This window comes from Henckelia pumila, unplaced genomic scaffold (genome assembly GCF_033568475.1).
Source record: "Henckelia pumila isolate YLH828 unplaced genomic scaffold, ASM3356847v2 CTG_477:::fragment_4:::debris, whole genome shotgun sequence".
In the NCBI taxonomy this organism is placed as follows: domain Eukaryota; kingdom Viridiplantae; phylum Streptophyta; class Magnoliopsida; order Lamiales; family Gesneriaceae; genus Henckelia; species Henckelia pumila.
The window spans coordinates 14,697-30,000 of record NW_027331843.1 but is presented as its reverse complement, the minus strand read 5'-3'; the positions used below and the strand labels follow the sequence as shown (position 1 = coordinate 30,000).

General features: G+C 37.9%; 2 protein-coding genes across 2 annotated transcripts; both read left to right on the top strand.

The window, feature by feature from the left end:
- The first annotated feature begins 6 nt into the window (after positions 1-6).
- Positions 7-1,373, top strand: LOC140872910 (transmembrane 9 superfamily member 9). The gene has a single exon (XM_073275833.1). The coding sequence runs from the start codon at positions 38-40 to the stop codon at positions 1,148-1,150; it is 1,113 nt and encodes a 370-aa protein (XP_073131934.1). The 5' UTR covers positions 7-37; the 3' UTR covers positions 1,151-1,373.
- An 11,995-nt stretch (positions 1,374-13,368) lies between these two features.
- Positions 13,369-14,995, top strand: LOC140872911 (uncharacterized). Its single transcript, XM_073275834.1, has 4 exons — positions 13,369-13,944; positions 14,197-14,267; positions 14,375-14,555; positions 14,644-14,995. Exons 1-4 carry the CDS (start codon positions 13,828-13,830, stop codon positions 14,758-14,760), a joined length of 486 nt encoding a protein of 161 aa, XP_073131935.1. The 5' UTR covers positions 13,369-13,827; the 3' UTR covers positions 14,761-14,995.
- Positions 14,996-15,304: the final 309 nt, after the last annotated feature.

Below are 15,304 nucleotides of genomic sequence, written 5' to 3'. Positions count from 1 at the left end.
GGTGAAATGGGCATCAAGATGGGACACTTATCTTCTGATGACTGATGATCAAATCCATTGGTTCTCCATAGTAAACTCTCTGATGATTGTTCTCTTCCTTTCGGGCATGGTAGCAATGATAATGCTACGAACCCTTTATCGTGACATTTCCAAATACAATGAACTTGAGACGCAGGAAGAGGCTCAGGAAGAAACTGGATGGAAACTAGTCCATTCGGACGTCTTCCGACCTCCGGTCAACTCGGACTTGCTTTGTGTGTATGTAGGAACCGGTGTGCAATTCTTGGGAATGCTCCTAGTTACGACGATCTTTGCTGTCCTAGGATTCCTATCCCCTTCGAACCGAGGTGGACTCATGACTGCCATGTTATTGCTTTGGGTTTTCATGGGAATTTTTGCTGGTTACGCTGCTGCACGTCTCTACAAAATGTTCAAAGGCACTGAATGGAAGAAAATCGCCCTAAGAACTGCGTTCTTCTTCCCCGGTGCTGTGTTTGCCATCTTCTTTGTACTAAATGCGCTCATCTGGGGCCAGAAGTCTTCCGGGGCTGTGCCATTCGGGACAATGTTTGCCCTGGTCTTCCTATGGTTTGGAATCTCTGTTCCACTCGTGTTTGTGGGCAGCTACGTCGGATTCAAGAAACCGGCCATAGAGGATCCTGTAAAAACGAACAAGATCCCAAGACAGATTCCTGAACAGGCGTGGTACATGAACCCCATCTTCTCAATCTTGATCGGAGGAATCCTTCCATTTGGAGCTGTTTTCATCGAGCTTTTCTTCATACTAACTTCAATCTGGATGAACCAATACTACTACATTTTCGGTTTCCTCCTCATCGTCTTCATCATTCTCCTCGTCACCTGCGCTGAGATAACCATCGTGCTCTGCTACTTCCAGTTGTGCAGTGAAGATTACCTCTGGTGGTGGAGGTCATACTTGACATCCGGATCCTCTGCATTATACCTCTTCCTCTACGCCACATTCTACTTCTTCACCAAGCTAGAAATCACGAAGCCAGTTTCAGGTGCGTTGTACTTCGGCTACATGTTGACCGCATCTTACGCGTTCTTTGTGCTCACGGGCACCATCGGCTTCTACGCCTGCTTCTGGTTCACAAGACTGATTTATTCTTCTGTCAAGATCGATTGAGTGATGCACAAATATGCAGTTTCGTATGCATGAAGATATGCAATATCAAAAGCATGTGTGAATTTTGGCGATATCATGATGAAGTCTGGGGAATCTAATTCTTGGAGCTAAGTCAATTTTTTGTATTAATTTTTGTTTTTATATATCTGGACTTGTTTCTTCATGTAGCAACTAGAGAGAAACTGACGGTCAATTTGCTTTGAATTATTCGGCAATTAGTCTCTCCATGAATGAATCGCGTGTCGAATTTTTAGCTATACATATTAATTCTTGCACAATATGAGAATTCACGTACAAAATTAATCAAGATACTATTTTTATTTCATCCTACAAATTCGACAATGGGAACAATAATTTACAGTAGCTGGTACACTATCCTAGCTAAGCTATTTGCGTGGCCGTGTTTCATCGGCGGGGACCCTCTGCAAGTTGCTGGCAGAGGACTGGTCTCCATGTTTTCTTTGGGAATTCCAGTACCAGAGCCCTCCCGCCGCCGCGAGGGCGACCGCAGCCACGGCGTAAGGGCTGTAAGGCATGTTCCGCCGGTACGCTGATCCGGCTTTTCCTTTTTTCATATCATCGCCGTTCATCCTGTGGGTGATCACTGTTTCTTTCAAGCGGGGGGAAGAAAGTGGACATATATGATCATGGCGGCGGTGGCCACGTTCCGCTTGTAGAGCTGCATGCAAGCCACACGTATCACATTTTCCGCTCCCACGTGTTTGCTCGCATTCTTTTTAATAGGAGCCACTATTTTCTTCTCGAGCCTAAAATTTTATTCATGTTACTTTTCATTTATCTATAAAAATATTATTTACAAATATAACAATCTTTTCTAAAAAAATATTAGATATATCTACACAATCAAGCCAAATGTTTAAGTACTCAAACCAGGGATGACGTATTGTCCATACCAAAAATTATATCGTATCAAAAATTATGGTATAAAATTTTTATCCTGAAATTTTATCGAAATTTTCGGTACATATAATTAGCATATCGATTATATCGAAATTTTATGATATACCGAGATTTGGGTACGGTATCGATATATACCATGTTATACCAGAAAAAAACTTTATATTTTTTAAAATTTATAAATTTATTGTTTAAAAATATTATATATTTTTAAAATTTTTTATAATGTTTCGATATCGGTGTACCGGTATATACTGAAATTTTCAAATTTCATAACGTTGACGTAGCGAAAAAGTAACGATTTTGGTCTTTTTCATCGAAAGTCACTAAATCAATCGAATATTACTTTGTTTGGCTTCGATGTTATCTTATAAAACTCGTATGATTAGAATTAAGTTTATATTATACATATTAAAATATACTAATAAAAATAAACAAAACGACAAGTTTTTTCCCTTGGTTTGTAAATATTGGGTGTCGTTTTTTTTATTTTTTTCCCCTTTAATTTTTGCGTAATAGGTTTTAATTTGTGTAACATATCGTTAATTCTTGTCAAATGAGTCATTTAGGAGAGTATCGATGTCAAATAAGTAATATTCGATTGTTTTAGTTATTTTCGATGAAAATAGACCAAAATCCAATCAAAAACACAAGTTATTGAGCTGGACTAAAACCAAACTTTGAAAAGTTATATGACTAAACCAAAACCAGGACTAAAATTATAATTTACCCAATAATTATATAAATAATATGATTGCTTTTGTCTTTTTGATCAAGTTAATTATTCCAACCAAAAAAAAAAATATTAAGACAAAGACAAATCAGTCATTACAAGATTCACCAACCACAAAGGAAAATCTCCACGTTCCCAAGCAAACTGGGAGGGGGAGGAAATAGCAAAACATGCAATAGAGTGTGCAATTGCATTCGCCGTTCTTCTAACATGGAAGAACTTAGAGCCATGAAAACCAACAAGAAGTTCTCGAACATCTGAAGCAATCAAACCTATGTAGCTTAAATTCTCTTCAGGGTGAGTGACTGCATGCACAGCCATGAGAGAATCAGTCGTAAATTCATGAACATTTAAATGTCGATCCCGCACCAGGTTCATTCCTTCATAAATTGCTAAGAGTTCTGCATAGACCACCGAGGGTGGTTTCCCTGTTCTCCTTCCAAACGCCAGCAACAAATTTCCATCATGATCACGGACCACACCCCCAACCGAATAGCTCTCTGAGTTCTCATTATATGCAGCATCTACCTCCAACCTAAAACAATTCATTGCTGGCTTAGTCCATCGAGAGCTACTGAGTCTATTATCAGGTCTAATCTTAGTCGCATTTTGAGCAGCTTGATAATCCCAAAGGAACGAATCACACCAATTAACATCAATTAATTTCCATTGACGGTCAGTACAATGTATTATTCCCATTCTTTCTGTCCATACAGCCCAAGTGCGCATCACAAATTGCTCCAACTCCCTTTGAGATAGTTTCATTTGCATCCAAAGGAATACCTCAATGATAGTTAAGTGATGAACGTGTTTAAGAAGAAGTTTGAAAGAGGTACCTTTCCAGCATGGTTTGATAGTAGGACACCAGTAAAGCTCATGACAGGTGGAGTCATTACCAAATTTGCAAAGCTGACATATCCCTAGTGTTGGCACTGAAAGAGTTGATGCCCCGCTAGCCAACTTGTGGCTAAGGGCTTTGAGAGTCTCTTTTTGTAAACAATATTTGTTTAATATAATATACGTTCTTTAAATGACGTTCACTTTATCTTATTATTATATAATGATATACTATTGATATTTTGATAAAGACCTTGAATATATTAAAGTAAGATGTGGTAGCACATGGGGATGGCTATCATGAAACACATCTTATAGTCACTGTATATTCTAAACAGTTCCTAGTCGATTGAGCCGTCCGTTAATAAGGATAAGGATCGCTCGAGATTGAGACTAGCATTTGCGATGCCGAGTACCACGTTTCATTGGTATGAAACATAGAGATGTTCAAAGCATGCAAATGGATATTCATATGATGAATGATCGAACTACCCTATCCAAACTTTTCAAGTGGTTATCACTTATCGAGTGGATAAAGTTCGCGGTTTTGGTTGTACACCATTAGTCCTTACTACTTGAAACATCATTGAGACTCTATATGCTAGTATTGTACTTTGACTCGTTTACCGACTCTATTGGGGTCATCAGGTGTCGGGATTGGGTACAGTTACGACACATATAGGAGTCGATGCTTTGTTGTCAAGGATTCACCACATACTTGCAAGTGTGGATATCCTATGCGATATGAGGAGATATTAGTGTGAAGAATCTCTGGCCAGAGTACATGATGTGTTTTAGGTTACTCGGTGTTCCTAGTAACACATGCGATGTCACTATTTGATCTCCAAGATGTAATGCATAGTTATCGAATCTCGAACGACTCTCGATTTACCAATGGTTGTTGATTCGATCGAGATATATAAATGAAGGGACCGTACTGTATGCTAACCAAAATCTATTGGTTTTTGCAGGCACTATCAGTGATACCTAGGGAATCATGGGGCGATGTTGCTAGGCGCTCTTACCATGATTCGTTGGGTAAGTCAAAAATTGTTGTTCCGAGTCACAAGGAGTTGTGAGCCCACGACTAGCTGTATCCCTGAACCATTGAGGGTCACACAAGTAATGAATTTTTAATCCCCGTTGAGATAATTAAATTTAAAGAGTTAAATTTAGTGAATAAAGAAGTGGGACTTCTTATTTAAGAGTAGAGGGAGTAAGATTTCCTAAAATGACATAGTGATGGACATTTTTGTAAATCACTGAATTCGGATTCAGAAATTTATCTTGACTTTAAAAGATGCAGAAATGGTTTTTGTGCACATTGGTGAAATTGGTTTATCAATCTGAGTCACGATGAATTTTATATTAATTTCTGAAACATGCAGGCTCTGCTTGTCAGACTTGAATTTATGACTAATGGGCCCTAAGCTGTTAGCAGCCCACATTATAAATAAGTTATTGCAGTGCAGAAATTACACAACACTGGTCAAAATTTTGAAACCATAGAGAGCATTCTCTCAAGGAATTCGGCTGACCCCTCCCCCTCTCTCACAGTGTTCGAAAATTCAGTCTGTGAATTTTTTGAATTTGCAGACTGATTTAACAGATCATATCTGTTCTATCTCATCGTAGAAATTTCTGATAGACTTTCTAGTGCAGTCTGTCAGAGGAATTAAATTTCTGTTCGTGGACCTGATTGAAGAAACGTTCGCTCATCAGTTCCTGGCATATACAACAAGAGCAGTTTAATCTGTTGGTGTCCATAATCTCGCTTCGAGATTTTAAGGTAAAATTTATATTGTTTAAATTTTATGTTATCAATTTTAATCGTAGGAATTTGATACCCATATGGAATCGTTCCATATAAAATTTTAAAACTTTCGCTGCAACGGGTATTACTTTCTTTTTCGATCCGGAGAACGACCGCGTTCCAACAGTGGTATCAGAGCGACAGGTTGTTCTCGGATTTTAGGATTAAAATTTATTCGATTGTACCGGCCTCGATTTTTCAGAAAAATAAAACAAAAATTTTAAATTAAATTCCAGGGCGCTGCCCAGGGCAGCGACCACGGGCAGCGATTGGCTGCCCACCTCCACGTGGGCAGCCCTGTCCCACGTGGAGGCCGGGCTGCCCGAGATTGTCCCGGGCAGTCCGAAAATTTTAAAATTTAATTTTTTGATTTTTTGAAATTTTTGAAATTTCAGTTTTTGATTGGTCCACGAGGCATCAGATCAAATTGTTTGAGTCCGAAATTTTAAAAATTGATTTTTGGATAAATTTAAATTTTTGGAAAATTTATAAATTTTATCCATTAAATTAGATTTTATAAAATTAATAATTTTGTACAATTGATAATAAAATATGATTTTATGTATAAAATTGGATTTTATATGTAAAATATGATTTTATGGATAAACTAGATAAAATATGATTTTATATATAAAATAAGATTTTATGTATGAAATATGATTTTATCTATTTATATTTATTGCCATTGCATGATATCCAATAAATTAATTTTTGAATTAAAAATTATTGGATAAGGATGATCGATTGTCATGACCAATATTATAGGTGTATGTTAGGTTGTTTACATTTGATTTTAATTATTGTTGTTGGATTTATTAATGGGCCTGGTTTATGACCCAATATGAATTGTCATATGTAATAAAAGTGGGCCTGGTTTATGGCACGTTCCCACCCATTAAATATGTATCCCCTGCTTTTCATCGAAATTTATTGTAAATTTTAGACTTAGTGGGAGATGAAGATTTGAAGACAAAGGTGGGCCCAGCAGACAATAAAAACCGAAAAAATGTAAATTGGAAGCTCAATGTAATAGGATTGCATTGCATACTTGCATATTACCTAGGATTGGACTTAGACTCGTGATTGGCAACCACGGGTCGATTAGTAATGGAATCGATCATCCTAAAATAATATATGATATTATTGTTGTATGCATGTTTAGACTAAATTGTATGAATCCCGCAAGCATACAAATTTTAAATGATGAGACAAATTTTCAAAATTAAAAATCTCTCATTTTAAATATGATTTAAAATTGATATCAAGATAAATAAAGGAAATTTAAATATTGTTTAAATGTTCCTACCTTCCATCAACGATCAATGTATGAGATGCTACCAGCGGATACGGTCCGGCTCATATTATTGGGGGGGCCCATTCGTCGGAAAGCTGTACATTGGATCGACACATGTTGTAAGTTGGATGAAACTCCCATGGGATTGGCTCATATTATTGGGGATTCACATGGCGATCGTCCATCACAACTTAATATTGATGGGTCATCTTGACGTGTCACAATAAATGGCGTCATATTATTGGGCCCTTATTGGACATGAGGTAAAAACATGGAGGTTGCTTTGGAAGCAATTGGGATCTACCATTTGAAAATTATGGTTGACTGATATTATTCGGGACTATAGTTTGTCAATTGGACTCCATGTTCCCACTAAAGAAAATGTTTCTCATTTTAACTAGAGGGTAGTGAAATCGTTAAAATAGTGGGAGTGAGATTCATAAAATAAATTTCGCCTTATTTTATGTCTTAGTAAATTAATTAAACAATCACTGATTATTGTCTGTTTTTTTTTTCAGTATTTCATTAAGATAAATTCGCGCAATCCACTATTCTCTATTCTCGAACAAAACAAACTGACTGGCGCAAACTATACGGAATGGTTCCGTAAGTTGAAGATTGTCTTGACCTCGGAGAAGATGTTCTACGTGTTAGAAAAATCTCCTCCGAAGGAAGCACCAGCTGATATAAGTCCGGAAGAGTTGGCCAAACTTGATAAATGGTGGGACAATGATATCAAGGCCAAATGCTATATGCAAACTTCGATGTCTGATGAACTCCAGAGGCGATTTGAGGATACCGTGAATGCTGCTGACATTCACGCACAACTCAAAGAACTTTTTGGGGCTCAATCAAGAGCTGAAAGGTTCGCTACTGTAAAAGAGTTAATGACGTGTCGCATGTGTGAAGGGACTTCGGTCCGTGATCATGGGGTACGCGTGGTTTGGCTCATTCAGAAGTTGGTAACGCTTGATTTGATATTGGAGCATGAACTCAATGTGGACTTATTACTTCTCTCTCTTCCTTCATCGTTTGACGGTTTTGTGGTGAATTTCAATATGAACAAGATAGAGGCCTCCCTTGAAGAGATGGTCAATATGCTTGTAACTTATGAAGCCACTTTAAAGAAGGATAAACCGGTTCTCTTGGTGGGCTCCTCTTCTTATGCTAAGAAGGGGCCAAGTACAAAGGGTAAGAAACGTTCTGCCCCATCCAAGAAAACCGGACCCGAGAAGAAGAACAAGACAAAGGCTTTAAACGTGGAAAAATCCAAGGATGTTTGCCATCACTGCAAGAAACCCGGTCATTGGAAACGTAACTGCAAGGAATATCTCGAGCAGTTGCGAACTGCAAAGGGTATGTTTTATATTGAAATAAATGTTTCACTTAATACTACTTCTTGGGTATTGGATACCGGATGTGGATCTCACATTTGCAATGATTTGCAGGTGATGACAAGAAGTCGCAAGCTTAGGATGGGTGAGACCCAGCTGAGGCTCGGAAATGGTTCTCGAGTTGAAGCCAAAGTTGTGGGAGACATTTATTTAATTTTGCAGAATGATTTTAAGTTATTTTTGAGAGATGTTTTATATGTGCCAGATTTGGTTAAAAACATTATTTATATTTCTATGCTTGATAGAGATAGTTTTTCTTGTAATTTTGTGAATGTGATTTGCAATATTTACAAGAATGAATGTTTAATTGGATGTGGACAACTTGAAAACGATCTATATAACTTAAAATTAAAAGTCGTTCCAATTAATTATATTGATAAACCGGTAACAACAAATAAAAGGAAAATTGATAATCAAAACCCGGCAAACCTTTGGCATGCTAGGCTAGGTCATATTTCTTCAAGGAGGATGAACAAGCTAGTGGAAGAGGGCATATTTGATATGTCTGATATTAACTCTCTACCTACTTGTGAGTCTTGCCTCAAAGAAAAAATGACTAAATCTCCTTTCAAAGGAAAGCCAGAGCGTAGTCAAAATCTATTGGATTTGATCCATACAGATGTTTGCGGATCATTTAGTATTGGTACAAAATTTGGTCACACCTACTTCATTACCTTTACTGATGATTATTCTAGGTATGGGTACTTATATTTGATGAAATATAAGTCTGAATCATTTGAAAAGTTCAAAGAATTCAAGGCTGAAGTAGAAAACAAGCTAGGTAAGAGTATTAAAGCACTTCGATCAGATCGAGGTGGAGAATACTTAAGTACCGAGTTCTTGGATTATCTAAAAGAGAATGGGATTCTCTCTCAGTGGACTCCTCCTATGACACCTCAGCTGAATGGTGTTTCGAAGCGTCGCAATCGAACCTTGTTGGACATGGTTCGATCTATGATGAGCTTCACTGAGCTCCCACCTTCGTTTTGAGGCTATGCTCTTGAAACGGCGGTATTGTTGTTGAACAACGTCCACACTAAAGCAGTGGACAAAACACCATACGAGTTATGGAATGGCAAAGCTCCTAAGTATTCGTACTTGAGGATTTGGGGATGTCCTGCTTACGTGAAGCAGACAGTGAGAGATAAATTGGATAGTCGATCCACCTTATGTTATTTTGTAGGGTATCCGAAGAATTCAATCGGATATTATTTCTATCATCCTACTGAAACAAAAGTGTTTGTTTCAAGGAATGTCACCTTCTTGGAGAAGGAGTTCTTATTGGATAAGAAAGGCAAGATGATGGAACTCGAAGAAATTCGAGAAGAACCCGAGATACAAAATAATGATCCTACACCTCTAGGCCTCCTATTAGATATGGTCTTCTTCTTGAAGGGGATCAAAGTGAACCCGACATTGGATGTGATCCAAGAAACTTCAAGGAAGCAATCTTTGTTTAATATAATATACGTTCTTTAAATGGCGTTCACTTTATCTTATTATTATATAATGATATACTATTGTTATTTTGATAAAGACCTTGAATATAATAAAGTAAGATGTGGTAGCACATGGGGATGTCTATCATGAAACACATCTTATAGTCACTGTATATTCTAAACAGTTCCTGGTCGATTGAGCCGTCTGTTAATAAGGATAAGGATCGCTCGAGATTGAGACTAGCATTTGCGATGCCGAATACCACGTTTCATTGGTATGGAACATAGAGATGTTCAAAGCATGCAAATGGATATTCATATGATGAATGATCGAACTACCCTATCCGGACTTTCCAAGTGGTTATCACTTATCGAGTGGATAAAGTCCGCGGTTTTGGTTGTACACCATTAGTCCTTACTACTTGAAACATCATTGAGACTCTATATGCTAGTACTGTACTTTGACTCGTTTACCGACTCTATTGGGGTCATCAGGTGTCGGGATTGGGTACAATTACGACACATATAGGAGTCGATGCTTTGTTGTCAAGGATTCACCACATACTTGCAAGTGTGGATATCCTATGCGATATGAGGAGATATTAGTGTGACGAATATCTGGCCAGAGTATATGATGTGTTTTAGGTTACTCGGTGTTCCTAGTAACACATGCGATGTCACTATTTGATCTCCAAGATGTAATGCATAGTTATCGAATCTCGAACGACTCTCGATTTACCAATGGTTGTTGATTCGATCAGGATATATGGATGAAGGGACCGTACTGTACGCTAACCAAAATCTATTGGTTCTTGCAGGCACTATCAGTGATACCTAGGGAATCATGGGGCGATATTGCTAGGCGCTCTTACCATGATTCGTTGGGTAAGTCGAAAATTATTGTTCCGAGTCACAAGGAGTTGTGAGCCCACGGCTAGCTGTATCCCTGAACCATTGAGGGTCACACAAGTAATGGATTTTTAATCCCCGTTGAAATAATTAAATTTAAAGAGTTAAATTTAGTGAATAAAAAAGTGGGACTTCTTATTTAAGAGTAGAGGGAGTAAGATTTTCTAAAATGACATAGTGATGGACATTTTTGGAAATCACTGAATTCGGATTCAAAAAATTTATCTTGACTTTAAAAGATGCAGAAATGGTTTTTGTGAACATTGGTGAAATTGTTTTATCAATCTGAGTCACGATGAATTTTATATTAATTTCTGAACATGCGGGCTCTGCTTGTCAGACTTGAACTTATGACTAATGGGCCCTAAGCTGTTAGCAGCCCACATTATAAATAAGTTATTGCAGTGCAGAAATTACACAACACAGGTCAAAATTTCGAAACCCTAGAGAGCATTCTCTCAAGGAATTCGGCCGACCCCTCCCCCTCTCTCACAGTGTTCGAAAATTCAGTCTGTGAATTTTTTGAATTTGCAGACTGATTTAACAGATCATATCTGTTCTATCTCATCGTAGAAACTTCTGATAGACTTTCTGGTGCAGTCTGTCAGAGGAATTAAATTTCTGTTCGTGGACCTGATTGAAGAAACGTTCGTTCATCAGTTCCTGGGATATACAACAAGAGCAGTTTAATCTGTTGGTGTCCATAATCTCGCTTCGAGATTTTAAGGTAAAATTTATATTGTTTAAATTTTATGTTATCAATTTTAATCGTAGGAATTTGATACCCATATGGAATCGTTCCATATAAAATTTTAAAACTTTCGATGCAACGGGTATCACTTTCTTTTTCGATCCGGAGAACGACCGCGTTCCAACAGGCACATGGTGGTTCCTTAAGTTCATCTCCGTAGGGATGATATCTTGTAATGTTCTCCATCAGAAGATGCGTACTTTAGGAGGAATATCCATATTCCAGATAATGTTCCACCAAGAGCTTAAATTTGCTTTCGAGCTATGAATAGACGGCTCATAACACCCTATATCCAGCTTGTAACCATCCCGCACCGAATATCGGCCTTTGGCGTCATATTTCCAGAATCTAGAATCCTCAGATCTTGAATTCGGTAATGGAATGGCTAATACTTTATCCACTATATAAGAGGGAATTAGAGTGCGTACCAGAGTTTCATTCCAATCTCCATTCTGAATCAGTGAGCTCACAGTGGTGTCCATGTCCATATTCCTTGGTGATGTGATATGATATCGTAATGTAGGGATCCAATGATCTCTGAATATAGAAGTGTTCGCACCATTTCCAATTCGCCAACACAGCCCATTACGAAGTAGATCACGGCTCCACAGTAGTGACCTCCAAATGTAAGAAGGATTATTACCAAGTTGTGCATCCATAACATCACAGTGCTTGAAATATCTGGCTTTTAGTGTCCTAGCCACAAGGGACGTTGGGTTTTCAATGATTCTCCATATTTGTTTTGCCAACAACGCCTTATTAAAAGAGACCATCTCCCGAAATCCCATCCCACCCATACATTTCGGCTGACACAATGACTTTCAAGTTTTCCAGTGCATATGTTTTCTGCCTGCATCAATGCCCCACCAAAAATTAGAGCATTCCTTTTGAATTTCTTCCAAGATGGATGTATGAATACGGAACCAAGACATAGCGTAAGTAGGAATCGATTGGAGGACTGATTTAATTAGAACTTCTTTCCCACCTGGGGAGTAGAATTTATTACCCCAGCCCTTCATTCTGTTCACTACTCTCTCAATCAGATATCGAAATTGGATTGTTTTACTCCTGAGAGAGAATGTCGGGAGGCCCAGGTATAACTCATGCCCCTGTACAACCTGGATAGAGAAAGTTGTCTTAATCATATTAGCCAAATTCATCTCTATATTCGGGCTGAATGATAGTGCAGACTTCTCAAAGTTTATAAGCTGTCCCGAAGCCTTTTCATACAAAGAAAGGCAATGGCGAACTCCAGTAGAACTTCCAACAGTAGCCTTAAAGAAAATAAGACTATCATCTGCAAAAAAGAGGTGAGATATCGAGGGGCATGAAGCTGAAATTCGAATACCTGCAAATACCTTACGAGCTTCATATGCAATAAGTAGAGAGGATAATCCTTGGGCACATAAGGCAAATAAGTAAGGAGAAAGAGGATCACCCTGTCGGATTCCTCTACTTGGAATGACAGATCCAACTCGATCACCATTAATTGAAAAAGAGTATTTAACTGTTCTTATACATCGCATCACCTTTTCAATCCACAAGAGAGAGAATCCCATTTTCTGCATGATCAGTTCCAAAAATTTTCATTCCACTCGATCATATGCCTTGCTCATGTCGAGTTTCAATGCTACATAGCCTTGTTTACCCACTTTTCTGCTACGTATCCAGTGTAGGGTCTCAAATCCCAGAATTATATTATCCGTGATCAAACGTCCTGAAACAAATGCACTACCAGCTTCATAACCAATCTAAGTCTGTTAGTCGCCCACAGGGGCATAGGCGAGTTGGTAAGGTCTGAGGTGACGTGGGAAAAAATTTTCCAGCGTTGCGAGTTCGATCCTCGTATGGAGCATATTCTCTGCTGAAATATTGTGGGGTATGCTCTGGGGATTGAGTCATGTGCTCTCTCCTTCAGGTCCCTGTCGCTCGTGCACATCCCTCGATTTACCCTTCGCATGAGTCAATGAGCCTCTGACTCATTTGAAATTCCCCTTGGGGGTCAACCCTTTTTTAAAAAATTTATATATATATATATAATCTAAGTCTGTTAGTCAAAGAAGGGACCACAATTTTATAACAGACATTACACAAACTTATTTTGTTATTTTACATTACTAGCATCAAGCATCCATCTGGAATTGAAGACGGTAGTAAGCCTGTAGCCATTGATCTTCTGCACCATATCCAATGTTCCCCCAAGAATCTCTCCTATCAAAACCCATCAATGTCTTCGCTGGACCAATGATTTATATTATACGCCCAAAAATATAAAAGGAAACTCATTAAAACTAAAATCACTGCTATTTTTATTATGGAAACCGTATCAAGAAAGGGGAAGAAGTGGTGCAAAAGAAGATGGATTCTAGCGTCTTTCAACCACACAAACAGAGCCTTGCGTTGCTTGCCATATGTATCCGGGGTTTTTATTTTGGTTTATCACATTCAAAGATTCAAGGATAGATAAGATTACAAGGGTTCTCTTTCGAATTCTTTGGCCCTCTGCCTGCTTCAAGATTGGATTTTTGTTCCCCTCTGCTTTCTGTTGAATCTTTTGATTTTTGGGGTGATTTGGATGCGTTGAGGGAGATGATGAAGAGGGATTCTGTCTCTGTTGGTTTTGACCAATCTCTTGGTGTTGATAATGGAGCCGTGGCTAAACTGAAGTATCAAACACTTGTTGGGGAGTTCTTGGAACTGCAAAAGGTTCGATCTTTATAGTTTTCTTGTCTTCTTTTTCCCAATTGATGCAATAAGAGCATATTATTTTGTGAAACGAGTTGCTTCTAATTGGCTTGTGCTTTTCTTCCATAAATTTTTATTTATTTAAAATATGAACTGTGTTTGGGTTGAATGCTTTTAGTTTATTGATCCCTTTTTGTGTTTAATCCATGGTCAACGAATACACAAGTTAGTCAGCTGAATTTTAACGATGAAGCCATGCGAATTCTTGATTAGGATTTTGTTTCAAGAAAGCGGAAATTGCATGCTGCAAAGCAAAAGAGAGATGGGATTTCGTCTGAAGTTCGGTATGTTCCTTGTTTAGGATTACTCCAATTCTATTTCCACAGAAAAAGGACTAGAATTTACTCTCTTAGCAGGAGCTTGAAAGTCATGACTTATTCTTGAATTTCAGATTTTTAAGGCGAAGGCGCAATGATTTGTTGCAAAACCAAGCTTTCAACGCGGAAGCAGATCCTATCGATCTTTCAAATTCATACATAAAATCCAAGGCATTGAAGGGGGGAATAAATTTCGATGGTCTTGATGCAATGCCACAAAGCTCTAATCGTTTTCTCCTCTCAGATTCACATAATGTGATTCAACCATTGATTTATATTAAGTGTTCGTTCTTCTACGTGTTGAAATGTCGTTTCATCATCTCTGTTTTTTAATGCGTTGCAGGGAGAAACAGAGGGAGCACGAGAAAATGAAATCCTTGGCCTAAAGTTGATGAACAGCATAATTCACCATAAAACAGCAGGCAAGAGGAAGATCTCTTGCCTGATCAAGTCACGTTAAATTTCTTAGTTCCGTGGTGCTGCACAGATGAGATGTTCCATTAGTAATGTATATTCAGAATGAGATGTTTCTTAGTTGTTCCTTCCAATTGTTTCTTGTCAACCTTTTATCAGTAAAGTCGAAAAATGTTACAGATTGGCTAACGTTGATGAAAAATTCTTGAAATAAAGTAGGAGTCATCTGTATGACAATTTAGTACATTACAAGTATATAACTTGCAAGCCAAATCATATTATTTAGTGCATTACAAGAATATCTAGATTTGGACTCGAAAGCACCAACAAGCTCCTACTTAAAATTCACAAATTTGTTTGATTTCCCATCAGTGCTAATTTATACTTTGAGCTGAATTCATGGTCTGCAGGTTTCATTTTTCAAACTTTCGAGCCATTTAAAGTGTTTTTGGATTGAAAGATAACCAAATAAGCAAATCAAATTGTCATTTGATTTTGTCACCTCCAGTAAAATTATGTACAGGTACACACTGAAGTTTTTGAAGCACAGTAACAAAGTTGGAATGAGATAAATTAAGGCAGGCCTTTGC

Excerpts from the sequence above, each read along its gene's own strand:
- LOC140872910 (XM_073275833.1), top strand. The coding sequence starts at position 38 with ATGACTGATGATCAAATCCATTGGTTCTCCATAGTAAACTCTCTGATG.
- LOC140872911 (XM_073275834.1), top strand. The coding sequence starts at position 13,828 with ATGATGAAGAGGGATTCTGTCTCTGTTGGTTTTGACCAATCTCTTGGT. Across the intron at positions 13,945-14,196 it reads AGTTCTTGGAACTGCAAAAG|GATTTTGTTTCAAGAAAGCG; the intron begins GTTCGATCTTTA and ends ATTCTTGATTAG. Across the intron at positions 14,556-14,643 it reads TCCTCTCAGATTCACATAAT|GGAGAAACAGAGGGAGCACG; the intron begins GTGATTCAACCA and ends AATGCGTTGCAG.